The sequence below is a fragment of the Castanea sativa genome, chromosome 1, assembly GCF_040712315.1.
Source record: "Castanea sativa cultivar Marrone di Chiusa Pesio chromosome 1, ASM4071231v1".
Classification (NCBI taxonomy): Eukaryota; Viridiplantae; Streptophyta; class Magnoliopsida; order Fagales; family Fagaceae; genus Castanea; species Castanea sativa.
This window is the reverse complement of record NC_134013.1, coordinates 63,503,169-63,530,695: the sequence shown is the minus strand read 5'-3', so window position 1 is coordinate 63,530,695 and position 27,527 is coordinate 63,503,169. Positions and strand designations below refer to the sequence as shown.

Genomic DNA, 27,527 nt, shown 5'->3' with positions numbered 1-27,527 from the left:
AGTGGTGGGATGTATTATTTTATTGTAGTAGATATATTATTTTATTGTGATATTTATATTATTTTATTGTATTGAAAGCTAAAATAGATCCACTGCTGCTGGAAGTTTTGTAAAATGAGTAGGTAAAATAGATAAAGTAGCTTTTTATGGTACCAAATAGCTAAAAAAAATAACTCCACTGCTATGGATGTTCTAATTAGTGAAAAAAAAAAGTAGGTTCATATATGAGTGCTGTGGATGCTTTAATTAGTGAAAAAAAAAAAAGTAGGTTCATTTATGGATCTAGAACTACTCATTTATTAAGGATCGGTTGATGATTGGACAATAGTTAAAATTGACTATTTTATTACGATTAATAATAGAAAAAGTTAATGAATCTTCTAAGGGCATTTGCTTATAGACCATTTTAGGAAAAAATTCTATAAAAGGAGAAAAAAAAAAAGGTAGTTAATGTTTTAACAATTTTTTTCTAATTTTCCATAAAAATGATATAAAAACTTTCCTAAAATGGTTTATTAATAATTGATTTAAGGATATCGATTAACATAATCCATAATTAATTAATTAATTTTATTTTTTAGAGTATGAATTAGTTAAATAAGTATTTATTTATTTGTTTTTATCGTTTTCCAATACAATAGAACCCATTAAATTCTATCTAAACAAATGCATGAGTGCACTCGTTAACAAAAATAAACCATCACTTACTTCTTGGGGTTAAAGGGATTCCTCAACGTTGTAGTACCTCTTCTAGAATACCACATTGTTTTCTTTCATTAACAATTTAGTGAAATGGATACTAGACATTATATGAGTAACTTGTCTTAATGGATGACACTTAAAACCATATGGGTAACTTGATTTAATGGACGGCACTTATTTGAGATCTAACGATCAGAATCATAAACGTTTGATTTCGCTTCATTTTTTTTATAATAATCTGTTTGTGAAGTGACAAATAAGTGTGGTCTGTTAAGTCTCATTATCCAAGTAGTGTTACCAAATTACTAATGGAAATGGATGGCATAACCAAATTACATATAAATATCAACCAACCAAAGGGATCCGAGCACGTGTATTTAAAAATCTTGGGGAAAAAAAAAATCTTGAAAAAAAGAGCGTGAAAAGTGCCATGAAAAGAAGGCAGTAGCATTTAGTATTTCCTTCCAGAATTGGACTCTTTTCATTTGAATTCCGCTGAAGTAAAAGAGAGAGTGTGCGTGCGCGAGAGAGAGAGAGATCAGAGAGTGAAGAAGCGAAAGAGAAAGAGAAGCGATGCCAGAGGAAACGACTTCAATTGACTACGTTATGGAGGCGGCTTCTGGGCCCCACTTCTCCGGCCTCCGTCTCGACGGACTCCGCTCTTCTCCTCCGTCTTCTTCCACTTCTTCCCCCGCCGCTCACCGCTCCCCCGTTCCCGCTTCCGTTTTCTCTTCCTCCTCCTCCTCCTCATCGGCTCTAACTGACTCCAACGCCCTCAAGCAGCCTTTCGTCATCGGTAAAATTCCACTTCTCAACTCTGAAAACTCACTTCCATTTCTTCAATTTTATGAATTAAACAATTTCCTTTACAACTCTCACTTTTTTGCTTGCTTCTACATCGCACTACGCACTTTCTCAATATTCCTTTTCAAAACCAAAATTCGCTTTCATTTTTTTTCCTTTAGATCTTGAAGATTGGAGTAGAAAGTGCTTTATAGGAAGAAATCCACATCCGCTTATCTATGTTCGTAGCAATATTCTTAGGGTTTTATTTTATAGTTATTCGTTGTGTTTGTTGCTTTAGATTGTTAATTATTGTTTCGGTAATTGAGTAGGAGTTTCGGGCGGTACGGCTTCGGGTAAGACCACCGTGTGTGACATGATCATCCAGCAACTCCATGATCACCGTGTCGTGCTCGTCAATCAGGTTGCAATTTCTCTCTTGTTATAGAAATAGAAACCATTATGTTACAAGCAATGCTAGGTACACAACTTGTTAAGTTGGCAAATTGTGATTGGAACGACTTTATTTACACACGCGCCTATCACTAACACCACTTTTATCATGTACACTTTGTTGGCAAATTGTGATTGGAGCAACTTTAGTTGCACATGCGCCTATCACTGACACCACTTTTATCGTGTACAATTTGTTAAGGTGGCAAATTGTGATTGGAGCAACTTTAGCTACACTTGTGCCTATTACTGACACCACTTTTATTGTGTACAACTTGTTGAGGTGGCAAATTGTAATTTGAGCAACTTTAGTGACATATACACCTGCCACTGACATTGCTTTTGTTATGTACCAATTGCACTCTGTGGGTTTTGAACTCACAATGTCACCCTCTGTCCCATTATTATGACAGAAGGAAGTGCTAATTGAGCTATAGCTCATTGGTGTGTACCAATCAACAATAGACCATGTCAATAGTTGTGAAAATCTTGTGTCAATAGACTTAACGGTATGATATTGACTAATATTGTGGTTTATTCGGTATGGCAATGTTATAGGACTCGTTTTACCGAGGTTTGACTGCTGAAGAATCTGACCGCGTCAATGAGTATAATTTTGATCATCCCGGTAAAACTTATTTGTGGTCACGCAAAACTTTGCATGATTTTTGATGTAATTTTGCTTTTGGTAGTGTTTTGGTTTTTCAAGATCATTTTGAACAAGTTTTGTTGATTTTTGTTTTGGTTGTTGATCGCAGATGCATTTGATACTGAGCAGCTTCTGGATTGCATTCAAAAGCTCAAAGCTGGGCAACCTTACCAGGTTCCGATTTATGACTTTAAGATACATCGTCGCTGCAAGGATAGTTTTCGGCAGGTACTGACTTCACAACATTTTGAACCCTTATTGGTTTTTCCCTTCAATTGGTTTATGGACACTGTAGAGTCAACATAGGTCTGAGCTGAATAAACATTAGGTTTTAGGATTTACTGTTATTAACTTTCTGAGAGAATGATAAATTGTTTTGATAAAACTCAATTTATAGTTAAATTGAGTTTATCCATTTTTGATCTGCCAAGAGTTATTCTTGTCACTTCTCCAAAAAACTTAATCAAAATTATTTGCCAGGTAAATGCTTCTGATGTTATTATTTTAGAGGGGATTCTGGTTTTCCATGACCAACGTGTCCGCAACCTGATGGATATGAAGATTTTTGTTGATACTGGTTCGATTCCTTTCATCTGGTTGTCTATCATCATCTTCATCATTTCATTTGTATTCTGTCATGGTCATTTATCAATTTTATTATTAGAGCTAAATTATTTACGAGAGGCTTTCTTGTTGCAATCTCCCTGCTATGTTTTTGTATATGTATCAAAATTGTGTATAGTTCTTTTCTTGAACTTACCGTTTCTCTTTCTCCCAACCAGTTGAGATATTTAGAGAATTCTAGAGTTGATTGGGAAGTTTATTTGTTGCTGTTCAAGCTATGCAGTCACAAGTCGATCACTATTTGCAAGCCTTGGGGGTGTGTTTGGCATTTGGGTGGACAGGAATGTTGTCTTTCTTACTAACTATCTTAAGGGAAGCATTTTGATTGTTAACACACAAAAGCTAGCGCCTATGACTTATTTATATGATGCATATCAATCCAAAAATGGCAATAAGGGTCTGGATGAGTTGGGTATTTCTAAACATCTCCCACATGGTGTCCCTGGTTATACGAGTTGAAAGCTTTCTGGATGTTGTTTTCCAAAAATTGCCAAGAAGCCTGGGTCTGCATTACGTGTGTGTGTGTGTGTGTGATTGCAAGCAAGTTGTGCCAAGCCAAACACGTAAAGGCTTGACATTTTCTGGATGAAAGGCACCTAAAGATTTGGGTTAAAGTGTGTTTGACTTGTGCCTAGAATTGAAGTTCAACCTCAAATCAATAGATGCTCATCAAGCTTATGAGTACTTTGAGACTGTATTCAATGTGATTGGCTAAGCAAAGAATGAAGCCCCATGAGGACTACATTTTATCATTAGGCTTTATACCTTATGCTATTATATTGTCATTAGATAAAATGTCATAGAGAAATTAATAATACATCTCATCAGGCAATATGAACCCATGTGGTGGGCTGTTTACATAGCACATGCACCTATGAACCATGGATATAGTGAGGGACGATTTTTGGGAAGGTACAATCCCTTGCTTCTCATGAAATAGAGAATATGCAACTTTGATTATGGTTCAAAGTCCCATTGGGGAAGAACAAATGAGCAATGTGATATCAAGGAAAAAATAAGTGTAGATTCCACATTAGAAGAACCTTGGTGGCTTGCTTGTTCATTAAGAAAATGAGCCAAACTAAGCCTCAGCTTGACTCATTTTCAATCCTATGTTTCCAAACATTTGACAGACTAATATAGACTGGTTATAATTTTTGCTGTTAATTGCATTTCTCTTTTACTCACCCTCTCCCTCTCAAATTCCTCACTATATTATTTTGGGTGAATGATTGCTTTATAGATGCTGATGTGAGGCTTGCTCGTAGAATAAGACGTGACACAGTTGAGAGGGGCAGGGACATAAACTCTGTTCTTGAACAGGTAAGTCCCTTAGTGATATCTGTCTTTGTAGTTGACTTTTACCCAAAATTTCCCTTGAGATTTCTAAGTTATAACTAGCAGAAGCATTTCTTTCAAGTTCCATGATATGTAATATTATTTAGTTCATTTAAATGAAGTGTTATTGAATCATAATTGTATTGATGCAAAAGCATTTTCCTATCACAATTCAAAAGCAACATCAGCACAATGCACTATTATCCAACATCCATGACTATTTTCATTTGCTTCTTGAGTTTGGAGTGCCTTGACTATCGCGATATGGTGATAGGCTGCTTACAAGTATGCAGCTCATTTATTAAGCTGCATTAGCTTTAATTTCAATCCACCTTCTACTCATTGCACTGTATGGTTTTGGGCCTTTTGACATGCATTTACATTGATGTTGCTACTTTGGTAACTTTTGGTTGTGAACTATGGGAAATTTTGATCCTGTGCTTTGGAAGATTTATTATATTTAAATATATGACAATATTGTAATTGATACATTGAAAGAATTATTTTAATTGTGCAGTATGCAAAGTTTGTCAAACCTGCTTTTGATGATTTTGTTCTCCCATCAAAGAAGTATGCCGATGTGATTATTCCCCGGGGAGGTGATAATCACGTTGCCATTGATTTGATTGTGCAACATATCCGAACTAAGCTTGGTCAGCATGACCTCTGTAAAATATACCCCAATGTGTATGTCATTCAGTCAACATTTCAGGTATGTGTTTGTGTGATTGTGTTATTAACTTATTATGTTTTTGTACCTTTGAAATTTCTCTCCAGAAAGATTTTGTTTTATGGACAAAAGAAAGTTTGATGGGCATTGCCTAGACTTCTCTATTTTAAGCACAAAACAGTTCCTGTTCCATTGATGGTTCATAGCCTCAAATTATGTCAATAATGATTGGTGAAGTAGAATAGATACAAAAGCGGCATTAGATGAGGTTAAAGTTGGCGTTTAGTAGTTTGAAGATATTGAAAGTATGTTAGATAAATTACTTATCAAAAAAAGAAAGTATGTTAGATAAATAGTCAAACAAGTCACCATGCGGCATGTAACCTGTCCCAGGTAATTACCAAATGGATGGTTTTTTTATTTTTTTTATTTTTAAATATTCAAATGGAAAAGCAAAAAAATTGAGTTTTAGCAAAGAATTACCAGAGATAGAGGTCAGATGGTGTGAATGATTGACTTGGCGTACTGTCACTAAAACAGAAAAAAGAGGATAACCAATCCCTTACCCTCATATTATAGTATCATTACGCCTTATGGTTGATTCCATGCCTGTTAGTTTTAGAATGGCGTACTTTATTATGCATACCATGTGGGATTCTCTGAGGACTAGATAATCTCTCCAGCAACTGTGTTATGGCACATCAACAGATTTTAAACAAACAACAGGCAATGGCAATAACACAACTATGGTTGAATATTAAGATTTTGTATGGATTTCTACCGTACACCCTGCACTCTGATATGCAATTTAGTCATTGTTTACTCATATGTGTGACCCTTGTTTCAGATAAGGGGTATGCATACGCTGATTAGAGACCGGGAAATATCAAAGCATGACTTTGTATTTTATTCAGATCGACTCATTCGTCTGGTACTTTCTGCTGCATGGCTTAGCCGAAGCTCATAATTGACATGAGTTTCAGTACCCTGTGTCTTATAACATGCATAATGCAACCACTTAATGTTGATTTTATTTTTCAGGTTGTGGAGCATGGCCTTGGCCATCTGCCATTCACTGAGAAGCAAGTAGTTACTCCAACAGGTGTGTTAACTGGTTGTTCAATTTTCTCAAATTGTTTTAACCCGTAAACTTCTTTTAATTGGTTGATTCATTAGAAGACACTATGGGGGAACAACCCAAGTACGCAAGAAGTAAATTCCTAAATCTATGATTTTTGTACAATTCTCATAATAGTAAAGCATGTTGGTTGCTTGAGGATAAGTGCTCATGTCTGCCTGTGTCCCACCTTGTTTAAGCACTTATTAAAGATTTCATTTTTCTTACCATTGTTTACAATCAGGAGAGTGTAAAGTATTTCTGTCCATAAACTTATTTCGTAGTTGTCATTTCATGACCATTTTATAATCCATGATTTTTTTGCATGCAAACCTATTCTTAAATATAGATTAGCATGTATGGTTAATATATTAAACTCAAAAAATCTTGAGAACCATGTCTGTGCTAGCACACTTTTTGCATTGCAACATTGCTAGAGAAATGTTGACTTGTTGACAGTTACAAGAAGCATCAAATGCTAGAGGTGTGGAAAGCCTTCCTGCTCTGTTTGATGTGGGGTAAATGGAGAAAGCGTAATTCTAGGATGTTCTAGGGAATTGAAACTCCTTTGACTCAGCTTAAACTTGAGAACCATGTCCCATGGGTGAGGTCTAAGTCTCTGAAGGAGATGTTGACTTGTTGAAGAGGCAGTTACAAGAAGCGTCAAACGCTAGAGGTGTGGAAAGCTATCCTTTGTTTGATGTGGGGTATTTGGAGAGATCTTAATGCTAGGATATTCTAGGGAATTAAAACTCCTTTGACTCAGCTTAAACTTTTACTTCTGAGATTTGTTTTTGTGTGAGCTAGAGCTCTCAGAGTATTATTATCATTTCTCTTGTACATTAAATGTGTACTTGACTACCTGAATTTGTGTTTTGTTTAATAAAGTTCTTTGTTATTCATCAGAAGAAAAGGGGAATTTCTCTGAAGTATTGTTATTCTTCTATTTCAGCATCGGTATATACTGGGGTTGACTTTTGCAAGAAATTGTGTGGGGTTTCCATCGTTCGAAGGTGAGCTTTGGATCAGGTATTGATTTTGGCAGTTTTTAGTTTTCTAGTAACGAGTCTTGTATATTCAAGACATGCCTTGTGTCTGAGTATCCGTCTTATACTGTAAACATGAAAAATCTCAATTCTCATTAGCCCATCAACATGGAAAACTTGTCTTGCAGTATTGTGACTTCTTTTTAAAATGCTAACATCTTTTCTTGTTTTTTATGTAATAGTGGTGAAAGCATGGAAAATGCCTTGCGTGCATGCTGTAAAGGAATAAAAATTGGAAAAATTTTAATTCATCGTGATGGAGATAATGGCAAGCAGGTAATTGTGTTATTTTGTAGAAGAAATAATTTGCTTTTGAACTAGAGCCATGCTTTCTGTTCTTTAAGAATTGGATATAATTAATTTAACAGTAGATTTGCCATCTTGCTTTAAGCAGCTTATATATGAGAAGCTTCCCAAGGATATATCTGAACGGCATGTCCTGCTTCTAGACCCGGTTCTTGCTACAGGTACTTGTTTGATTTCCATAAAAATCTGTTGTCCTTTCCTTTACTTGATTTCTACCAACACTGCATCATGTAAGAATAGGCCAACAGAAGTGAATTTCTTAAAACCTTTTGTCATTCTTGTTTTCATTTCTTTTTCACTTTGGATAAATGATTATTTATTGAATGGGAGATGGTATGTGTGAGAAGGGAAGGGGAGAAGGAGATTTCATAAATTTTAAAGAAAGAAAAACAATTCTGCTTACAAAGTTTGATCATTTGCTCTGTTCCATCTTCATGCGTTTATACAGCTTCGCCTTGTGTTGCCTGCACATCCTACTCTCGTTAAATGAATTTCTTTTGAGCCTTACATCCAATGTCTGGCAGTTTATGCTCTTTTTTTTTTTTGGTTCATGCTTAACTGGTGTATTTGCCTCCAATCTTTCCTTGCTGTAAAGTTCTGTACTTGTTAACTGTTCTATATCATAGACTTTTTCTATGTATATGCAGAGCTGTTAAGCTGTCCAATGGAGTAATTGAATATGTGATGGATGTGCATATAATTTTATAAATAGTGTGTAGTACAGTACATTTCATTGTTTAATAGCCATGGTATATTATAGATCTGGCTTATCTTTTAGGGGATATTCTGTGTTTTCTATTGATGCTATGCTTGCATGCTGATGATTAGAAATCTATCTTGTTGCCTTTCTAGGGAATTCTGCTAACCAAGCAATTGAACTACTCATACAGAAAGGTGTACCAGAATCCTACATTATATTCCTAAACCTCATCTCTGTAAGTCATTTTCTTGCCGTTTGCAAATTAATTACTCATTTTCTTGTAATGTCCATGTACACCAACTTATACTGCGTTATGTTGACTTCAGGCCCCTGAGGGAATTCAGTGTGTTAGCAAAAGGTTCCCATCCTTGAAAATTGTCACCTCTGAGATTGATGTTTCTCTGAATGAAGAATACCGTGTCATACCAGGTTTGGGTGAGTTTGGTGATCGTTATTTTGGTACTGACGATTGATTGGTGATCGTTGAAATGTGAAGATTTTGAGCCATAACAGGACGGGCCTATGCCTTTGAATTAGGTTTTTTATTCAAACTACTAGACAGAAGATCTGCAGACGCATTTATATGAATTTCATAGCAGCCAGCTTTGCTGCTATTTTCCTTTCTATGGTACATTTATGTTGTCAAATATTTTACTAAGAATCTTCAACAGAGCATAATGAGATGATTGCCAGTTTACTTAAGCAAGCACAGATAAGAAACTGATATTTCAGATAATTCTACGTAATTGTTTTTCTTGCAATGAGATGTGGAGACTGCCCTTAATAATGATAACTAATGATTATAGACAGAGGTAAAGTAAACAGTAATTTGGTATCGGAATAATATTCAAGACATAAGTGTAATAATAACCGATGTCATAACCGAGACAATGACAACGACAAAAATCAAAATCTTCAAAAAAAATCCTTCTGATCATGTTTAGCTGTTTGTATCGCAATCTTGCTGCGTCGCCCTCCTTACAAAGTCCAACACAACTGTGGCTAACTCTCTCTGCTGTGCTGTGTACCCATGTTCTGCCTCTTCTATTATATGCAACTTGTGATTAGCTATAACCTTTGCAAACTCCGGTGCATCTTCAACAGGAACGATCTTGTCAGCGGATCCATGCACCGTCAAGACCTTACATTCCTTCTCAATCCCAGAACCCACTTCACCCATATTTGTACCTTGACACTCCACCAAACTTTCCCTAGTCACTCGATAAACAACACTCCCTGTGTTGTTGTTCTTAACATCAATGAACCCCTCTTTCTCTATCATTTCCATGTAGTCTTTACCCAAGTGAAACTCAACCCCTCTCATCAGCTCAAAACGACCAGAGATATTCACAATTGTATGAACATCATGGTACTTAGAAGCATACAATAGAACCACATCACCCCCTTTACTATGCCCAATAATGGCACTCACAGCTCGATTTGCTACTCCTCCAATGTATTCAATCACAGCACGTAAATCTTCAACCTCTCCCCAATACCTACCATAGCGTAAAGATCCTTGGCTCTTTCCATTACCAGCAAAATCGAAACGAAAGGCACTTATCCCATCATTTTCCAAAGCAAGAGCTAGCTTCTTTATAGTGTTGTTCTCCTTTGTGCATAGGAAACCATGGCACAATATCACAATCTCTTTGGACCCAGTTTCATGCAATAACCCCACGAGATTTTCACCATCTTTGTTTGGTATTATCACCTTCTGCTGCTTAGCCTTGCGTGCGGGTGAGGCTTCTTTTTGGTCCGCCTTCTTGCTCATGGCCTTCGATGAGTTTTCACATTCTCCTGGCTGTGGCTGTGGTGGTATGATTGCAGAGGATAGGGTTTGAGATTTGAATTCGGAGGACATGACTGTAGGGGACAAAGAAATGAAAAAGAGCAAGAGATATTATTGGTTCACGAATCTGGAATGAAACACAATCACTCAATCAGATCAGCCCGTTGAGTTCGCGAGCCGCTACTCCGTTTAGAATTTGTGAACGTCCGAGAGGAATATATTATATTTTATATATCCCTAGGAGTAGGTCAAGATTATGAATTTAGGAGTTTGGGTCCCCTTATGGCTTATACCATGGACAACCATTTTTCACACCAAAATTTACCGCTTTTGACTTATGTAACACAAAAATTAATGGGTTCTTGTAAATCGGAGTGGGCATAAACACTACTCACAATCGCACATCACTTCTGGTATTATGAAATTGAAAGTGTTCCTTAAATTATTCATTTAATTTTCCTTTTTAAGTACGGACCAATCCAATATATATACATGTGTAATTATGTGTAATTGTCTATTTAGGACAAGTAAATCTAGAAACTAAGTGCCTATATCTATATATATATATATATATATATATATATATATAACTGATGGTACGCTACTCCTTCAGCTTCAGGCTTATAAGACAGCAAGTGGGGGAGGATCTTTACGATGTGGGACAAAAACAAGTTTTCAAGAAGTACGCAATAAGTTTTCCTAGGGTACAAAAATTGCCCATACATTAAAAGGAAACTTCTTTTGAGTAGGATTTTGTACTTTCAGGGAAACTATTTTTTATACTCCCTGAGAAACTTGTTCCTATCTCATCAGTTGCTCCCCCACTTTTTCACTTATAAGCCTGAGCCGAAGAGAGGAGTGTACCATCAGTTATTAATAACTGATGGTACACTACTCCTTCAGCCTTATAAGGCAGCAAGTGGGGGATGATCTTTACGATGTTGGACAAAAACAAGTTTCCAGAGAGTACGCAATAAGTTTCTTTAGAGTATAAAAATTGTCCACACATATACACATGTGTAATTGTCTATTTAGGGAGAGTAAATCTAGGGACATACTTAGTCTCACACCTAATTTCACAATTTATTGCGAGTAGTAAATACTTTTCTACTCATTACTTATTATATGAATCTATTATTTTTCATAAATCACTTATTACAATCGTACAAGTCAGTAAGTAGTGAAATTAAGTATGTTCATGGATAAACTATTTAAGTCAATAAGTTGTGAAATTAGTTGTGAAAATAAGTGTATTCATGGGTAGACTATTTAAGGAATAAGGTGAGGTTGAGATTAAAAAATTCACTTTTAGTCTCATAGAATTTTTTTCCATCTTTTAAGTTTTGATAAGTTGTTAACTTTTCTCTCTCACACATGAAGCATGCAATGCAAGAGCTAAGAGGATATATATTGCACAACATATTTTTACAAGTGATACCTGGCCTGGCCTAACAACATCACTATTAATTCGGTTCAACTAATACATTTTTATTACGTATCAATCGTAATAAGTCATTTCAAAAGTTGTGAAAAGGAATGAAAAGATACGTGGATATAATTTTTATGTATTGATGGTAAGTAGTTGCTTAAAGGGAAAGTATCTTATAAAACATTTTTCTCACCACATGTAAGATGTACATATACTATGAAAATTATACCTCGATAATTTTTTTGAATTTTACTATGTACACTCTCAATTTCGCACCAAAATTTGTATCAAACTCATTTTCGCAAAAATGTCATAATATAAGTAAATATATTTTTCCTGCGAAAATAAATTTAAATCCTAAAGACAATTAATTATCTATCAAAAAGTTCCAGTTTCTAGCATATTATCCATTCCCGCCACACCAGGGAGCAGGAGCAGCCAAGCTCCGGACACCGCCGGACTCACAATGCCTCTGTGCCTCCTCTCTACTCGCCCACCCACCTCTCTCATCACCTGCCACGCGTCCCCCGGCGCACTGCGCACCCACCCTTCCCCTCCTTCCACGTCATCCCTTTCTTTGCTCCCAACCCCTCCTCCCTCGCTAACCTGCGCCCTCCATTGCCCTCATTTCCAATCGTACGCACTCTTCTCTCTTTCTCACTATCATTTTTTATTTATTAACAGAATAATACCTGCCCTTTTTTTTTCTTTTTAACCGTTTCAATTTTTATTTTTCAGGTGCTCCGGGTGCACTCACGAGTTCAATCTCCACCGTCCGATCATCGTCGACGAAGCCACCGACTTCTTCAACACCCTCGGCGTCTCAGATTTCACCTTCGATACTTGTAGACTGGTACACCTTATAGTAGCCCCCAGCCTAATTTCTAGGGCTTTTTGAAAATTCATTTTAATGCCTTCGTTTTTTTGGTTTCAGTGGGAATGGCGGTGCCGTGCAAAACTCGCGGTTCGCGGCTCGGCGGAAAGCCCTCTTATCGGGCTTTATCAGGAGGGTACTCACAATGTAGTAGACATTCCTCAGTGTAAAGGTAATTTTGCAATTTAATTTTGGATTAAATGTGTTCAATTTTGTTGTTGAAGTTTAAATATTTGGTTTTGTTGTGTTGTGTAGCTCACCATCCCAATATTAATGCTGCAGTTGAATTGCTTAGACGAGGTAACAAAAGAAAATATATAAATTGACAAGCTTAGTTTTATTTGAATAATTTGTTTTACTAGGTGTTAAGTTTAGCTGGTGAATAGTATAATATGTGTTTCTTTTGGATAATTTTTTAGGAATTACTGAGTTGAATGTTGCGCCATATGATGAGGATCAGGGAACGGGTGATTTGCGATATGTTCAGGTGAGTGAGTTATGCTACTAACTACTAAGTGGTGTTTAAAATCTCGTTCCACCGAATAAGGGATGATAACTAATTTTAAATGACGTGACACTATCTAGATTAATGAAGAAGTAGAATCTTTGCCGTCAAATGGTAGATTTTTTTATTTCAAATGACGTGCAGGGAAAATAAGGCCTTTTTTGGATATATTCTGTAAATGCAGTGGTTGTAACATTTAGAAATTTGGAATTTGACTAGCGGTGGGTGTGTGCAGATGGCGGTGACAACATTCAACACGTCCCTTCCGGCCTCAGAAAGATATAGAAATGGTTACTAGCTGAATTCATACTAATGCTGCCTTGTTCTTTTGAGATTTTAACACTGACCAATTTAAGATTTAACTTAATGAACTTGTAATTGTTTCCAGGTAAAGTACAGGTCTCTCTGGTTTGGAATTCGAGGAACGAGAATTCCCACAATTCCGAAAAACTTAATGCCTTGGCCAATGTGAGCTTGCCAGCCTGCTTTGTTTTCTTGTAACTGTTGTAGGTGTTTTTATTTGGTTTGTTTTTTTATTATCATATTTTTATAACTATGGCAGTTTCTATGGAGAAATGGTGGACCAAAGAGCAATGTCCATTTAATCCATTCTGTGTGGGCTAACTTTCAGACATCAACTAACAATGTGAGTTAAAGTGCTTTTCTAAAGAGAGTATATTTGATGCATAGCATGTCACGATTTATTTGTTCTATGTGTACTTTATGATGTTTCAGATCGTCGAACACAATCAGCAGTGGTAGCAGTTGTACAATTGAGCATATCTAAAGCAGCTCCTCTATTGTAATAAAACCTTTTTTTTAGGTATAGGATTGTGTGCTTTCTGCATTAGTGTCATGGGAACAAAAAGTCTAGAGCGAAAGTTCAAATGCTTTGAATATTCTTTTGACACTGACTGTTAATGTTGGGTTTTGAAAGCCTACGGAAAGGATAATATGTTGAGGAGATGATTGAAATAAATAGGGAAATGAATAGTTCACTTTCTGGGTATACTCTTACAACGGTTAATATTTCCTTTACAATTATGACGTCTAATGCAGGTTATCTCAATTTATGATCTGCTTTCTTAACTGCAAGACTTACTGTATTCTCTCATGTATTTATCTTCTATGCAATATGTTAGGATAGTTTACAAATTTTTGTAATTATTCAAAAGTTTGAAATTTGTGGAACTAAGAATGTTTTTAACTGATGATGCAGATCATTTTTGGGAATAGATGGAGACATCTTTTAGGAGAGAGAGACTTTTGGGAACATGTTGGAGGAATTGATATTGCCTTGGCTCCATCCAGTTTTGGCCAAGCAAACACACGGGTAGATGGACTTTCTAATCAAGCAAACCCCTCTTCTTATTTAATTGTGCATGTATATTCTTTCTTTTAGACAAATATGGACATGTCAATCAAAGTAGCATCAATTCCTTGAAAAGATAGGATTTATGGGCTGGATGGCATAAAGAACTTGAGTATTGGGATTTAGATCCTGCCTTTTTGCATGGTTTTGAAAACCGAACCGGAGGCGAAACCGAATTTGCCTCCAGTTCCCGGTTTTTACCAGTTTTCACCCGTTTTGGGCCTTTTTCCCGGACCGGACTGGCCTTCAGTTTCCAGTTCGACCGGCCGGTCCGGTCCCCTTTTTAAAACATAGCCTTTTTGTTTGGGATGCCCAAGTTTCTTTGTCCTTTTATGTTTTATTGCATCATTTAGGTTTATTTTCAGTTTTTTATTTTAGATAACTAGAACTTGATAGCCTGACGTGCATAATTTTTTCTTATGTTGACACAAGTAATAATAATATGCAGTCCAATGCTAATTATTTTCAGGCTTTTGATATCTTGCTCCGGAAGTTACAGAAGTATGTTCCTTTTGGTGCATCTGTTGCTGATTTGTATGCAGGAGCTGGTGTAATTGGATTATCATTAGCAGCCACTAGAAAATGCAGGCAAGAACCAAGATAGTTATAAATGCGCTGTGGCCTAGAGTCTTACTCTTTATTTTCAAAATTTCTAACTCATTGTTGTTATTATTGTTTTTCAGGTCTGTCAAATGCATTGAGATTAATAAGGAATCAAAGTTATCTTTTGAGAAGACAGCTGACCGCCTACCAAAAATTGTAGATAGCAGCATCAGTTGGCATCATGCAGATGCTTCAAAGGTTGGCATTTAACCCATAATCTAAGGAATTTATGATAATTCCACACGTGATTAATACATATTGCAATAATGTTTTTTTCAACATGAAATTCTTTTATTTTACAGGAAATGAAATGATGCTTGTATAGAATAATATTAGTGTTTGGCCTTTGATTTAGCTATGGAATGGTTCAGGACTAATTCAATGATGTACTTACAAGTAAACAGGAACCTCTTTCTTGGATGGTGGGATCTGATGTAATTGTGGTTGATCCTCCTAGAAAGGGACTGGATACATCTCTTGTTGATGCATTACAGAATATAAAATCAGTGAAGCATAAAGCTAAATCATCATCTGAAAGGTTGGAACACTTTGTAGTTCCCTAGATAAATTGAAGACCATATGTCATTAATGGTCCCTATAAAGACTGTTAAAATCATAGAACTTGGCAAGTTATTAATACATTATGATCTGTATGTCAACTTCAGTCCACATGAGGTCAAAGATGAAAAGAGACCATGGATTTTGCGTGCAAGGGAAGATTCAGTTCAGATTGGAAGCAAAACAACTTCAGCGGATAGCCAAGCACTACCTGAAACCCTTATTTATATAAGTTGTGGGTGGGAAAGCTTCAAAGAGGTACTTCCTCAGTTAAAGTGGATGTGGTACAATGTCATGGAATCAGATTATATTCTGCTTTGATTATACCTTTTCCCACTGCTTTTGTCTTCTTTGATTATTCTGAAGTTTAAGTTGACTATTTTGTTAGCTAAGTTTGCATCAATTTTCTAACAGGATTGCAAGTTATTATTGTCTAGTAAGGCATGGCATTTGGAAAAAGCCCATGGTTATAATTTCTTTCCTGGCACTCAGAGGTATTGATCTCTTCTTTCATTCCATTCTATCTTTCCCGCCCAACAGTAAATCGGTCCTTTATGAGCACGTCATCTTGAATGTAACTTTGTGTTACTTGTTTTGATTTCAAATTATATTGCAATCATACAGCTTTGCATGACTATACGAACTGAATCTATATTTCTAGCCACTTTTTAGTTTTTAGGTAGCTAATTAAGAACTTCCAAGGACTATGTTCTTGTCAAGTTTGAAGCACTAAATATGTCCATGACAATTAATTTTGGGTTATGCTTGCAGCATTGAGGTTTTAGCTGTGTTCAAGAGGGGTCAAGGAGGCCTCAAGAAAAAGAAATTGGGAAAGAAAAAGAAGAAACGCTTGTAAGGAACGTTGGGCTATGGATTAAGCATGATGGACTAATATCCAACCGCACTTAGAGTAGACAAAGAAGATGCAACTATTAGAGATGGGCAAATTGCATGGACAAAGAGTCATATAGATGAGAGATGTCTGAATTAGAAAGCAATTGTCATAGTTGGTTCCCCTGTATTGTTGCATTCAAAAAAAAAATTGTTCACCATTGAAGAAATTTGTATAAAATAGAACAGTTATGGTAAAATGAAGTTTGATATCATTGCATTATCTATTTTATCACCTTTAGAATTTGACAAAAGAATCATATGTTGTAAAAAAAATTAATAGAAACAGGAAGAGATGTGTTGCTTCGAGAAATGTGCTAGTGCCATTTGTATTAGGAGAGACTCAGTCCCCCTTTTCTTCAGCCGTTGTTCTTGCCAAATGGGGAAATGCTGTCAAAATGTTGTAGGGCATTAAGTCCTGCCGGGTCAAGATCCCCACAACAGGTGGTACCTAGAAATGGAGCATACTATCAGGTATGTTTTCACTCACTCCCATTTCATATTATAAATATAGTGTGTTGCGTAAATTATCAAGTTGAAAAACTCACCCCGGCTGCTAAATACTTGGGTACAATGAGCAAATGGCGGAGTCCCACCTGCCTGAAAATCACCATAGCTTTTGCCACTGGCACGTTTTCCAACACTGTGTAAGGCGTTGTATTGGTGAGAGGATGCAGATCAATGTACATGTCCATTTCATCACTTGTCACAGCCACTTCAATATTTCCTTTCCTCTCAGCCAGATCAACCCAGTTAAATTTCTCTCTCACTTCCCACTCCTCTGTTCTCCTTTTCTCTCTCAAGAACCATTTTTTCTTTAGAGTTTGAAGAAGGTGAGCTCTTAGGATTATACCATGTACTTCTGTTGCCTCAGTGGCTATTCCCAATGGTAGGACCACGCCATCATCTATAACAGGGAAACCATTGTGTGTAGTATTTCTCAGTACATCCACGATACGAGCCACCTTTTCCACTCCATGGAGAGTTACTACTGGTGGCTTTGCATCAGCAAGCTCACCAACTGTGAGGTTACTCATCCATGGTTCTGGATGCGCATCCAAGAAAGGCAGGCCTTTTAGGTGTAGTATAGTTTCATAGATGCTTGGATTGAAACTGTCTCCAACAGTTTTGGCAATTAGGAGGACAATCATTGTTATGGGTAGTAAGAGAAGGTTATTGGTGAGTTCAAGGAATATTACACAAAGTGAAACAGTCATCCTCATTGAGCCAGCCATAAGCGAGGCTGCACCAAGGACAGCAAAAAGGCCCTGGTCAATATTTGAATAAGACCCCATGGCAAGACCTAGTAGGCGGCCATAACCTGAGCCCATGAGGATGATTGGGAGGAAGAGTCCAGACGGGACAGCAATGCCAAAGGTAAACAGTCCTAAGATGCAATAGAGTGCAAAGAAGATTAGGAGCGAGGAGGTTTGATATTCATAAGGAGTGTTTGTGGAAAATATGTTTCGGACAGCATCATCATTGGTGGTAAGAAGTAGAGTGGCTAGATCATTGTAGTAACCATCAGGGCAATTAAATTGCTTGAAGTTGCCTGACCTTCCATTGGTGGGGCATTCAGTTTCTGAGAGGGAGGAATCACAGGGCCTGCATTTTACTAGAAAAGGGAGACCATATTGACAAGCTGAGGTGAAAAGTGAGACAGTGAGACTGAGAAGGAGCTTATGGATTCTTCCCTTCCTGCAACACCATAAACAAAATAATAGTTATTATTGCTATCACAATGAGACCTAGATATGAAAACTCAGGTCAGTTTGAGTTAGGTCCTTGTGACAATCATAGTGTAGGTTAAATTTTGGATGGCATGAATCAAATTGCGTGAAGAAATTGGGCCATCAAGGTGTAGCTGTTTAGTGGTCTGATGGTTGTCTCTGTTACCTCACTTCAAGTTTATGTTTGACTGCAAAATGGCCTAACTTGGCCTGAATTGTGCTCTCTTGTTGCATTATATTAAAGAGAACGAAGAGTTGGACATGACGCTTACTGATTGATGAGATTGTAGAGTCTGAGGACCTTGTGAAGACAATAGTTGTAAAGGCTTCCCAAACTCCACCAATAACGCCAATTACAGCAACTGGGATGATATCCATCACTTGGTAATTAATAGTAACATTGCTCATATCAAACATTACAAGCCCTCCTGACCCGAAAAGTCCACATTCCCCAGAATTGCATATTTCAATAAAGAGAAATGATATGTCCACAACATTTTTACAACATTTTTACAACAAATCCTAAGTGGCAAGTTGTTACTGGTTGTTATTGTTGGGACAAAAAAGTAATCTTAGTGTTAGATTCAAATTTGAACCTATAACAACTAACCACCTATGATTTGTTGTAAAATTGTTGTAAAAATGTTGTGGACGTAGCACCTCTCTTCAATAAAAGCCGTGAGCACTACCACTACAACAGCAGTGCTGAAGAATGTTCTCCAGAGGAGGGCACTCCTCCACCATGTAGCAACCTCTTCAAGAGAAAAGAGGACACCACCCACTGGAGCTCGAAAAGCTGCGCAAACTCCTGAGGAAGCACCACAGGTAATTAGATCACGGCGGTCCCTGTCATTGTTGAAGTAGCGAAGCCAGCGCCATTTAAGCTGGTAATTATTAGGCCCCCCTTGGCCTAGTAAGGAGGCAATGCAGCTGCTAATGTGTACCAAGGGCCCTTCTTTCCCTAAATCTAGTCCAGCAGAGACAGCTCCAATGCTTCCAATTATCTACACTAGTGAAAAAGTTTCAGGCCGTTTAGCTAATGATAAACAAGTGTAAAAGTGGAAAGAACTGACATAGGAAAGTGGCATCTAACATTGCCTACTACATCTTGTACTCTAGACTAACTCCTATTTTAAAAATTAAAAATTAAAAATTAAACAAAAAAAAAATCCTTCTCCCCGCGGATATATTTTTTTTACTGTCCTTAGATTTACTAACTAAAGTTTGAATTAAAAAAAGTAAACATTTACCCATACATTATAGAATTTTATGTTGTTCAGGCATTGAACATTATCAAACATTGACAGCCCCTAACACTGTAACGATAGGAAAATAATAATTATATGGTTAATAGAACTCATGAATTGATTTCTGATTTGTAAGTAAATCCCACTGGAAGAAACCTGTAGTCTCTGGTGCTAGCCAGTAGCCACATTGAAGTGTTCCTGTAATGTAGCCCACTAGAATTGTTCCTCCAAAATCAATTTTTCAGTTTTAGCACGTACTCTGTTACAAAAAATATACAGGCAATATCATATATGTGAAACGCAACACACCTTGACAATCAATGTTGTAGCTCCAAACATGTTGGGAGTATCAACTCCATTAAGATAAGCTTTGATTTCAGGTATCCCAGGCCCAGCTGCTGTTGGCGCGAAACAGACGCAGAGAACAGCAGCAACCATTGTCAGAAGTAAATTAGCCCCAGTGAAATAGATGAATCCCATAAAAAACCTGCACCACATTAGAAACCAATAAAGAAGATTTGCATCCTAGCCATTGACATAATAGATTACACAAAACTGATTATAGGAGCTGTGATTGTGTGAAATGAAATGGTTATCAAACCTTTTCTTCTGGATCAAGTGGACAATGAAAAGAAGCTTGTAGCCAGCAATGTTCTCAATCGCAAGATTGATGAGGGTGGCAACCAGGGACGGAGGCATTCATTGACCAAGGGGGGCAGTGGCCCCCCCTAATTTAAAAAAAAAAAAATTTATATATATATATGCATTAATTTTAGCAATTTTATTCTATAAAATTACATTTTACCCTATTAACAATATTATTGAATCTTTTTAGAGTAACGTTAAAGATACAAACTTATTTACAATATTTTTATAAACTGTTGAAATACAAATTCTTATTGGTTCGCATCTGGGTTTATTACTTGCATAACTTTTTTACTTATCAATAATCACTCACTATATCATCAATATACTTCTAGCACTTTTCTCATTTTAAAGGCCATTAAAATATTATAGATCTAAAATCTAAAACAACATATACTAGCCCAAAAACATTTGTGCAACAACAAAAATCACCAATAGCAAAGCTAAAAAAAATTAAGTCTAATTAACCAATTTTACTCAAATAAATAATTGCCCTTTAAAAAGTTTTAAATAGAATAATTTTGTCTTTACCTAGCAAATGCACACATTAAAAATTAAAAAAAAAAAAACTCCACAACTAAGAAGCTGCCAAACTAGAGGTCAAAGTCGCCCCCCTTAACTTAAAATCCTGGCTCCGTCCCTGGTGGCAACTAAACCAGTAAGAAGTCCAACAAGGAATGCAAGTGTCCATTTCAACAAAACATACTGCAGTACTTGGACTTTAGATCTGCTTCTCCAGTCGTGCTTGAATAGGTCATTCTCATTGATCCTGCATCAAAATGACTTTCAAGTTTCTTCTACATAAATGTTTCTTTGAGGAAGGATTGAAAAGATAGAAGATGAGAAAGAGAACTGAGTTCTAAGAACAATGAGATGGTATGATGTTAGTTATTACTCATAGTCCAAGCTTTCTATATAGGAAACTTTGGCTCCAACCATGGCCAGTGGATTGGAGGAAAGCATTCGGCTTCTCTTGAGGAGTGGCTGGTTTAGTGGATTGCTTTCTTCATCAGCTTCTCCTTCCATGTTTTGGGTGGTGGTTGCTTCTGCAAAAAATTGACTTGGTTCTTTCTCCATTGGAGCAATAAGTCTAAACACAGACTCTAAGAAGCTCAGAAGTTGGTGCTCTAGGTTGGTTCTGGATCGGAACAAAGTGAGCGACCTTTTCTGTTCTTAGGGAATTCAAAATGAGAGAGAGCACGCAATGATGCAGTCTACATGTTCATACGTGTTCTGTCTATTAATAGACGCTTGATTGTTTCTTTGCATACATGTTGAAAACATTGGCATTGAGATATGTTAAATTATGGAGTAGGTGGTTGCGTTCTTTCCTGAGCTGACTGTGAACCATGCATGGATTGGACGCTTGCCAATGAATGATGACTGATTCGGTCATTTCCTTTGAAACGCCACAAATTTTTAGTGGCCTATCAGGGATTACTCTCAAAATTCTGAGCCAGAACTAGCAAAATTCATTTTCAAGGGCATTCTCATGCTGGCATTTGATAGTTACATATTTAACGTGACTTGTGCATGCCTCAACTATAGTGATGCTTAGAAGTAAGAATTTACACTTTTATTAAGATTTATGACAGTAAATGAATTTTTTAGGTCAAAGGGACAACTCTACTAGTAACTACTCCCAAAATCTCCCTCCAGTTCTATTGTGACCGCTTCACAGAAATAAAAAGTAACCTCAACTCGCAATGCCACATGGCCGGCTGTGATTAGCCAATTGGATAGATCAAACTGGCCCTTCAAGTGTCTGAAAGGCCACACCTTATCCATAGTTTCATAGCATAATAATTGATTATTAAAATTAATTATGCCTATTTAGTCGGATCAACGTGGGTTTACTGACCCCACATATCAGCCTCTTCTTCGTCTTCAATATTCTAAGAGGACCCTATAATGTTTCCTATTTATGTCCTATAAAATAAAAAAAAATAAAAAAGCTTCCTAGTTATCATCCAATTAATGCCATGTGGGGTGTATGGGGTAAGTGGCGAATCAGTGGCACATGATTCACAGATTTCTTCAGGACATATTATTGTAGTTTTTTTTTCCCCTTGAACCTTCTAGATAACTTTATTTATTTATTTATTTTTATTATAGAGAGATAATAACAATATGATACTAATCTTATCGTTTGAACTCCTTCTTCACCTAAATTCCTAAGCACTTCGTGTATAGGGAAGTGTCAATTCAGCTACAAAACTCTTCCAACTAATTAACTTGGCTAATTAACTTGGGGTTGAAACCAATTGGATTGTTTTCCTAACATTGGTTTCTATGTCGCTGTCAAACATCTGATTAAATAATGTTGTTTTAGGTTTTTTGCATGCCTATAGTAAGGGCAAAATCGGAGATAAATTATAGTCTTGATAATGAAATATTCATGATGCAGTTATCTTATAATCAACCAACCTGGAGCTCGATATTGACTTCCTATTATTTGATAATATATAGAAGAATTTTTAATTAAATAACGTAACATGCATATACTTAAATTTGTGATGAATTAAAATTTTATCACAAAATGGATTCACTTATTTGTTTTGAGAAATCCTAATTTGCTAGATAGACTTGGTGAATATGTATCCGCACAGCCATGAGATTACTCATATTGCAGATGCAAATTTATAAAGAGATGACTTAATTCACCAGGGCCGCCGCAAGCCATTATGGGGGTTAAGGCAACCACTTTAAGTAGGGTCTATTTTTATATTTTGAATATAAATAAAAAATTTATTTAACTTGTGTTTTTTTTATTTATTAAAAAATATTATTTTTAGATGCAAAATTACAAATAAAAACAAATTCATTGTATTACTCAATGACTATATAACTAAAATAAATACTATTTATTGAGAGAAGCAACCAACTACTAAAAAATTATGATTGAAAATTTTAAAAAAAATTATATATTTGATATCTCTAAATAAAATTTGGATACAAATTTATATACAAGTGGGTGATTAATGAATTACACTCTAAAACTAAAAAAAAAAAAAAAAAATAACAATCATTGCCGTAGCTAAAGAAAAGATTCTTCTTTGATTAAAAAAAAAAACTACTTATTATGTATTGGTGAATATTTAAGGCTTAATTAATACTTTCATTAGTACAAGCCTACAAGGTTATCTCTATTGTAAAAATTTGGAGGCCTTTTTAGGCTGTTGCCTATTTGTCTCGCCATTGAGCCGGCATTGGACTTCACAGTCTTCACTCTGCACTTACACTAATCATGAGTCGTAGCAAATTGTAGGGTTTTCAAACCTTAAAAAACTCCACCCTAGAATGACATGGTTTTGGGACTTCAGCCAGCAAGGGACAACATAATTTTTCACATCATAACTTTCAGGTTTAGACAAAAAAATATGATAAATTTTTAGAATTGCATTCGTTATCAACTAGTATAATCTATGTTAAATTATTGGGTTTTTTTAGAAATCCACAACATTGGACATATCACTTTTTTTTAATTGATTTGTTTCTTTATATTTTTTATAATATTAAATATATTAAACCGTCCAAGATATTATTAAAAAAAATGTCCGAGTTGAATGTGTAAACTGAATTAGTTACTATATTTAATATTATCAAAAAAATTAGAAGAATAAATCAATATAAAAAATTGGTGATGTGGTAGATAATTCGATCCACTTTGGTCTATTCGGTCCATTTCAGTCTACCATATCAGCCTAATTCACTGCACTTATTTAAGAATGTAAAAAGACAAGTTTGGGTGGAGAATACCTATTCTAAATCCAGATTTATTAAAAATATATAGATGATAAAAAATAATATTATTATTTTTAATTGTTTAATTTAATGATTTGTGGTGTTGTCATTTTTTATGTTCTCCCCCCCCCCCTCCTATTTGATATTAGTATTTTAGTTTTTAAGTGAATTACATAATTTTAGTATTTTGATCATAGTTTTAAAAATCGGACTGAGCCGACTGGTTCAACCTAGAATTGGGCACCAATCTGATGGAGAAAAAAAAACCCTCAAAATCGGTCAAAATTTGGGACCAAGAGTTTTTCTAGTTCTTTGACCATACTAGTTTTTAAAACCATAGTTTTTATATGATATAATTTGAATTTTAAGACCAATTTCTAAATCATATAGACATTAGGAGATTGCTATAACTATGGTTCTTTTAACCTTTTAAATGAATAACATGAGCACTTGAAAGCTTTTTTTCTATTGACATGTGAAGCTCATCTTGCAACGTACAAGTTGTTTAATATACTATGGAAAAAATTTGTTTATAAATAAATTATTATCATCTCTATTCTCTAACAAGAATGATTATATATATATATATATTTACATATAAGCACTCAAAATAGTTAATATGACAAAACAAACCACATGAAGGAAGCTTTTTATATTGATGACTTTGTTTTATGGTTGGGAGAAGCACTAAACCTTTTACTTAACCCAATATATATATATATATATATATATATATATATATATATATATATATATATATATATATATATATATATATTGACACAAAAATTGCAATTGCCCCACACATTGTGAGGGCCTGCCTCTAATGTATATAAAACCAAAGGAGTTTGTCTTTTTGTTAACTTTATAATATTTTACCACATAAGATTTTAAGTTCTCATAATTTTACATGTTAATATTCTAATAAACATGTTTTAATTTTTTTTCAAATAAAATATATGTTTTAATTGAATTAAAACCACTGCGCAACCTTAGTACAATGGTCACTCCACAGATATAAGTGTTTGTGGGTTATAGGGGTAAGGGTCAGGGTTCAAGTTTCCAAAAGAGAGTTTCACACAAATATACACTTAGATTAGGCAAAAGTATAATTTCTATATTGTATAAAAAAAAAATTTTAACCTTCAATTAGATTAATCTTGGCACATCATATTTTCTTTAAATGATAGAATAAATGCCATAAAAAGAAATAGTTCTATATAAAAACACCATCACAATAAGTATATATTAGTAATTATCATAATTATATATTTAGGACAAAATTTAGTTACAAACTTACACAATATCTTCTCATTACATGAGAACTTTAAGAAATCCATCATCGGATTATATGTTCTTCTTATTTCGTCCATGCTTGAAAAAATTTCAAAAGATCATAAATCAATAGCTATATTATCAATTAAATATTTAATTTCAAGTTTTTGTAGTTTTGAATTATGTATAAAATTAAGTTTATAGATTGAATAGTAAATAATATCTGATTGACATGAAATTTAACATACATGTTAAAAGCGTAAAGAAAATGTAATCGAACAGTTAGATTTTCAAAACATATAGTCATGATAATTTTTTTTGTTAGAGTTGTAGCCATTGATTACGACCAAGTTTGTAGTCAACCTTTGTCCATATATTTAATAGTCAAACATTGCCAAGCTTAGTAACTTAAGCTTGTAATCGAGTTGGGGCATTAAAGTAGTTGAATATATGTTGTGATTGGCTAGAGTGGCTAGAGTGGATGTGATTAGTCTTGGTTTGTCCACCATGGAGTCAACTTTAGCATGCCCCCTTGCCTCTAGGATTTAATAGTTTCATATAAAAATACAATTATAATAAGTATTTATTAGTAATTATCTTTATCATAATGATATATTTAAGAGTTCTATATATAAAAAAAAAACAATTGTAATAAATACCCATTAATAATCATCATAATTTTCATATTTCATATACAAACAAAACTAAAATAAATGTCTATTAATAACAATTATAATTATCAAATTTCATGTTTAAATACAAAATAAAAGAGAGAGAATTTTTTTTCTTGTGTTCTGCACGGGTTATAAAAAATAAAAGAGAGAGAAAATTAGTTTTTTAATTTTATATAATTTTCTTGTGTTCTGCAAAGGTTATTGACTAGTATAATAAAGTTTGGAGAAAATTTCTTTGAACCAACTTCATGATGATTTAAATGAGCATTTACACATACTTTTAATTAAATGACTTACTTTATATAATTTTAATTAAATAACTTACTTTATATTATCATATGATTTATATACACTATTTAATAATAATATATATAAAAATTAAAATACATGTGAATAATTTTATAAACAATCACATAATAAGTTGGAGGAATCTCCTTTCAATCCAATTTGAAGGCAAATTTTATCCAATAAAAATTACAATTATTTACCCCAATATAGTTATAGCAAAAACTGTTTGTTGATTGGTTGTTTGATTTGGGTTCCTCATAAATTAAGCCATGACTTCAAATCTGCACTACACAACACAAAATCCCTACACAATTAACTAAATGCAAAGATATAAATCGTTTTAAATACAACTTTAATTCAAAAATGGCTTGATGGAATTTCTTAGTCAATCTCATGAAAGAGAACTGATTTTCAATCTCATTTTTCCCACCTGTTGCAATTTGTTAGGGAAAAAATGTCAGACTAGAGAGAGTAGGAAAATACACTTTTGGTCTTTACATTTTGGGTTGATTCTCATTCTGGTCCCTATTTTGATTTTGCTACCATTTCAATCCCTAAAAACAGAAAATCAATTATATTTTGGTCCCTATCGTCAACCCACTAACAGAAAAATCCTACATGGCAAACGGAGTGCATACATGGCATGCTAGATTCTGATGAGGCTAATAAAATAATATTAAAAATACCACATCAACATCCATGTCATCATTTTAATAAATAAAAATGCCACCTCAGATATTTAAAAATCAAATAATGAAATTTTTTATTAAAAAAAAATTAAGAAAAGAAAAGAATTAATTTTTTTTTTTTTTGAAGAACATGAAGAACCTGGAAATGCATTCTTTGCAGTCAATCATCCAACCTTGCCCAAAAAATTAAAGAATCAAGATTTTTTTTTCTCTTTTCTTACATTTCCTTTGCAACCAAACCCATAAAATCACTCAAATTTACACAACACAACGACATACCCACAGATTTACAAAACACAAAGACATTCAACAATTACTCAGTTGATTCTTTCACGTTCTCGTTACAAACACAAAGACCTTCAACAAACACAAATATCTTACACACCTTCATCCAAATTTACAGACCCAACAAAGCAAACCCAAATGAAAACCAAATAGCAAAAACCTATTCCAACTATGTAGATCGAAGAGAGGGAGAGACCGAGATGCCACTGGGTTTGGATTTGTGGTCGTGGTGGCTGTCATGGCGGTGGTGCTTGTGAGGGAGAGACCGAGTTTCTTCATTTAGATCGAAGAGATAGAACCAATCTCAACATCACTCTAGTCTTGCATCGCACTACCGCTAGCAACCGATCTTAGCATCTCTCTCTAACCCTGATCAAATTGATTTCAACCTCTCTCTATCTCTAACCCAGATCAAACCAAGATCCAAAAACCTTAGAGAGAAAAAGTTTCAGTTGACAGAGAATTAGCTTTGAGGGAATTAGTTTTGGTTAGGGCTAATTTGGTTGCAATTTGAGGTTTTGGATTTGTTTTTGTGTGT

General features: G+C 35.0%; 4 protein-coding genes across 4 annotated transcripts; 2 read left to right on the top strand and 2 right to left on the bottom strand.

Moving 5' to 3' along the window:
- Positions 1 to 1,075: 1,075 nt before the first annotated feature.
- Positions 1,076 to 9,090, top strand: LOC142613176 (uridine/cytidine kinase UKL1, chloroplastic). Its single transcript, XM_075785400.1, has 14 exons — positions 1,076 to 1,498; positions 1,818 to 1,909; positions 2,497 to 2,566; positions 2,697 to 2,815; positions 3,068 to 3,164; positions 4,455 to 4,534; positions 5,067 to 5,261; positions 6,067 to 6,150; positions 6,261 to 6,321; positions 7,289 to 7,349; positions 7,565 to 7,658; positions 7,777 to 7,849; positions 8,541 to 8,623; positions 8,715 to 9,090. The coding sequence occupies exons 1-14, from the start codon at positions 1,276 to 1,278 to the stop codon at positions 8,859 to 8,861; spliced, it is 1,479 nt and encodes a 492-aa protein (XP_075641515.1). The 5' UTR covers positions 1,076 to 1,275; the 3' UTR covers positions 8,862 to 9,090.
- A 14-nt stretch (positions 9,091 to 9,104) lies between these two features.
- Positions 9,105 to 10,414, bottom strand: LOC142613184 (putative uncharacterized protein YDL057W). Its single transcript, XM_075785413.1, has one exon. The coding sequence runs from the start codon at positions 10,250 to 10,252 to the stop codon at positions 9,329 to 9,331; it is 924 nt and encodes a 307-aa protein (XP_075641528.1). The 5' UTR covers positions 10,253 to 10,414; the 3' UTR covers positions 9,105 to 9,328.
- A 1,571-nt stretch (positions 10,415 to 11,985) lies between these two features.
- Positions 11,986 to 16,639, top strand: LOC142622721 (uncharacterized). Its single transcript, XM_075796250.1, has 15 exons — positions 11,986 to 12,245; positions 12,348 to 12,462; positions 12,544 to 12,655; positions 12,739 to 12,783; positions 12,903 to 12,970; positions 13,224 to 13,278; positions 13,377 to 13,456; positions 13,551 to 13,634; positions 14,208 to 14,321; positions 14,830 to 14,948; positions 15,044 to 15,161; positions 15,368 to 15,501; positions 15,629 to 15,779; positions 15,936 to 16,015; positions 16,293 to 16,639. The coding sequence occupies exons 1-15, from the start codon at positions 12,076 to 12,078 to the stop codon at positions 16,375 to 16,377; spliced, it is 1,530 nt and encodes a 509-aa protein (XP_075652365.1). The 5' UTR covers positions 11,986 to 12,075; the 3' UTR covers positions 16,378 to 16,639.
- An 84-nt stretch (positions 16,640 to 16,723) lies between these two features.
- Positions 16,724 to 21,266, bottom strand: LOC142622722 (chloride channel protein CLC-b). The gene is given in 9 exon segments (XM_075796251.1): positions 16,724 to 16,863; positions 16,961 to 18,110; positions 18,415 to 18,478; positions 18,481 to 18,617; positions 18,818 to 19,146; positions 19,699 to 19,876; positions 19,991 to 20,073; positions 20,686 to 20,803; positions 20,930 to 21,266. Coding segments are annotated over 9 exon segments (2,349 nt in total). The 5' UTR covers positions 21,112 to 21,266; the 3' UTR covers positions 16,724 to 16,755.
- Positions 21,267 to 27,527: the final 6,261 nt, after the last annotated feature.

Bases quoted from the DNA above. Each gene is read 5' to 3' on its own strand.
- LOC142613176 (XM_075785400.1), top strand. From the start codon at position 1,276: ATGCCAGAGGAAACGACTTCAATTGACTACGTTATGGAGGCGGCTTCT. The intron at 7,659-7,776 runs GTAATTGTGTTA...TGCTTTAAGCAG, and splicing joins ATGGAGATAATGGCAAGCAG to CTTATATATGAGAAGCTTCC. The intron at 8,624-8,714 runs GTAAGTCATTTT...TGTTGACTTCAG, and splicing joins TATTCCTAAACCTCATCTCT to GCCCCTGAGGGAATTCAGTG.
- LOC142613184 (XM_075785413.1), bottom strand. From the start codon at position 10,252: ATGTCCTCCGAATTCAAATCTCAAACCCTATCCTCTGCAATCATACCA.
- LOC142622721 (XM_075796250.1), top strand. From the start codon at position 12,076: ATGCCTCTGTGCCTCCTCTCTACTCGCCCACCCACCTCTCTCATCACC. The intron at 12,246-12,347 runs GTACGCACTCTT...TTTATTTTTCAG, and splicing joins CATTGCCCTCATTTCCAATC to GTGCTCCGGGTGCACTCACG. The intron at 12,656-12,738 runs GTAATTTTGCAA...TGTGTTGTGTAG, and splicing joins AGACATTCCTCAGTGTAAAG to CTCACCATCCCAATATTAAT.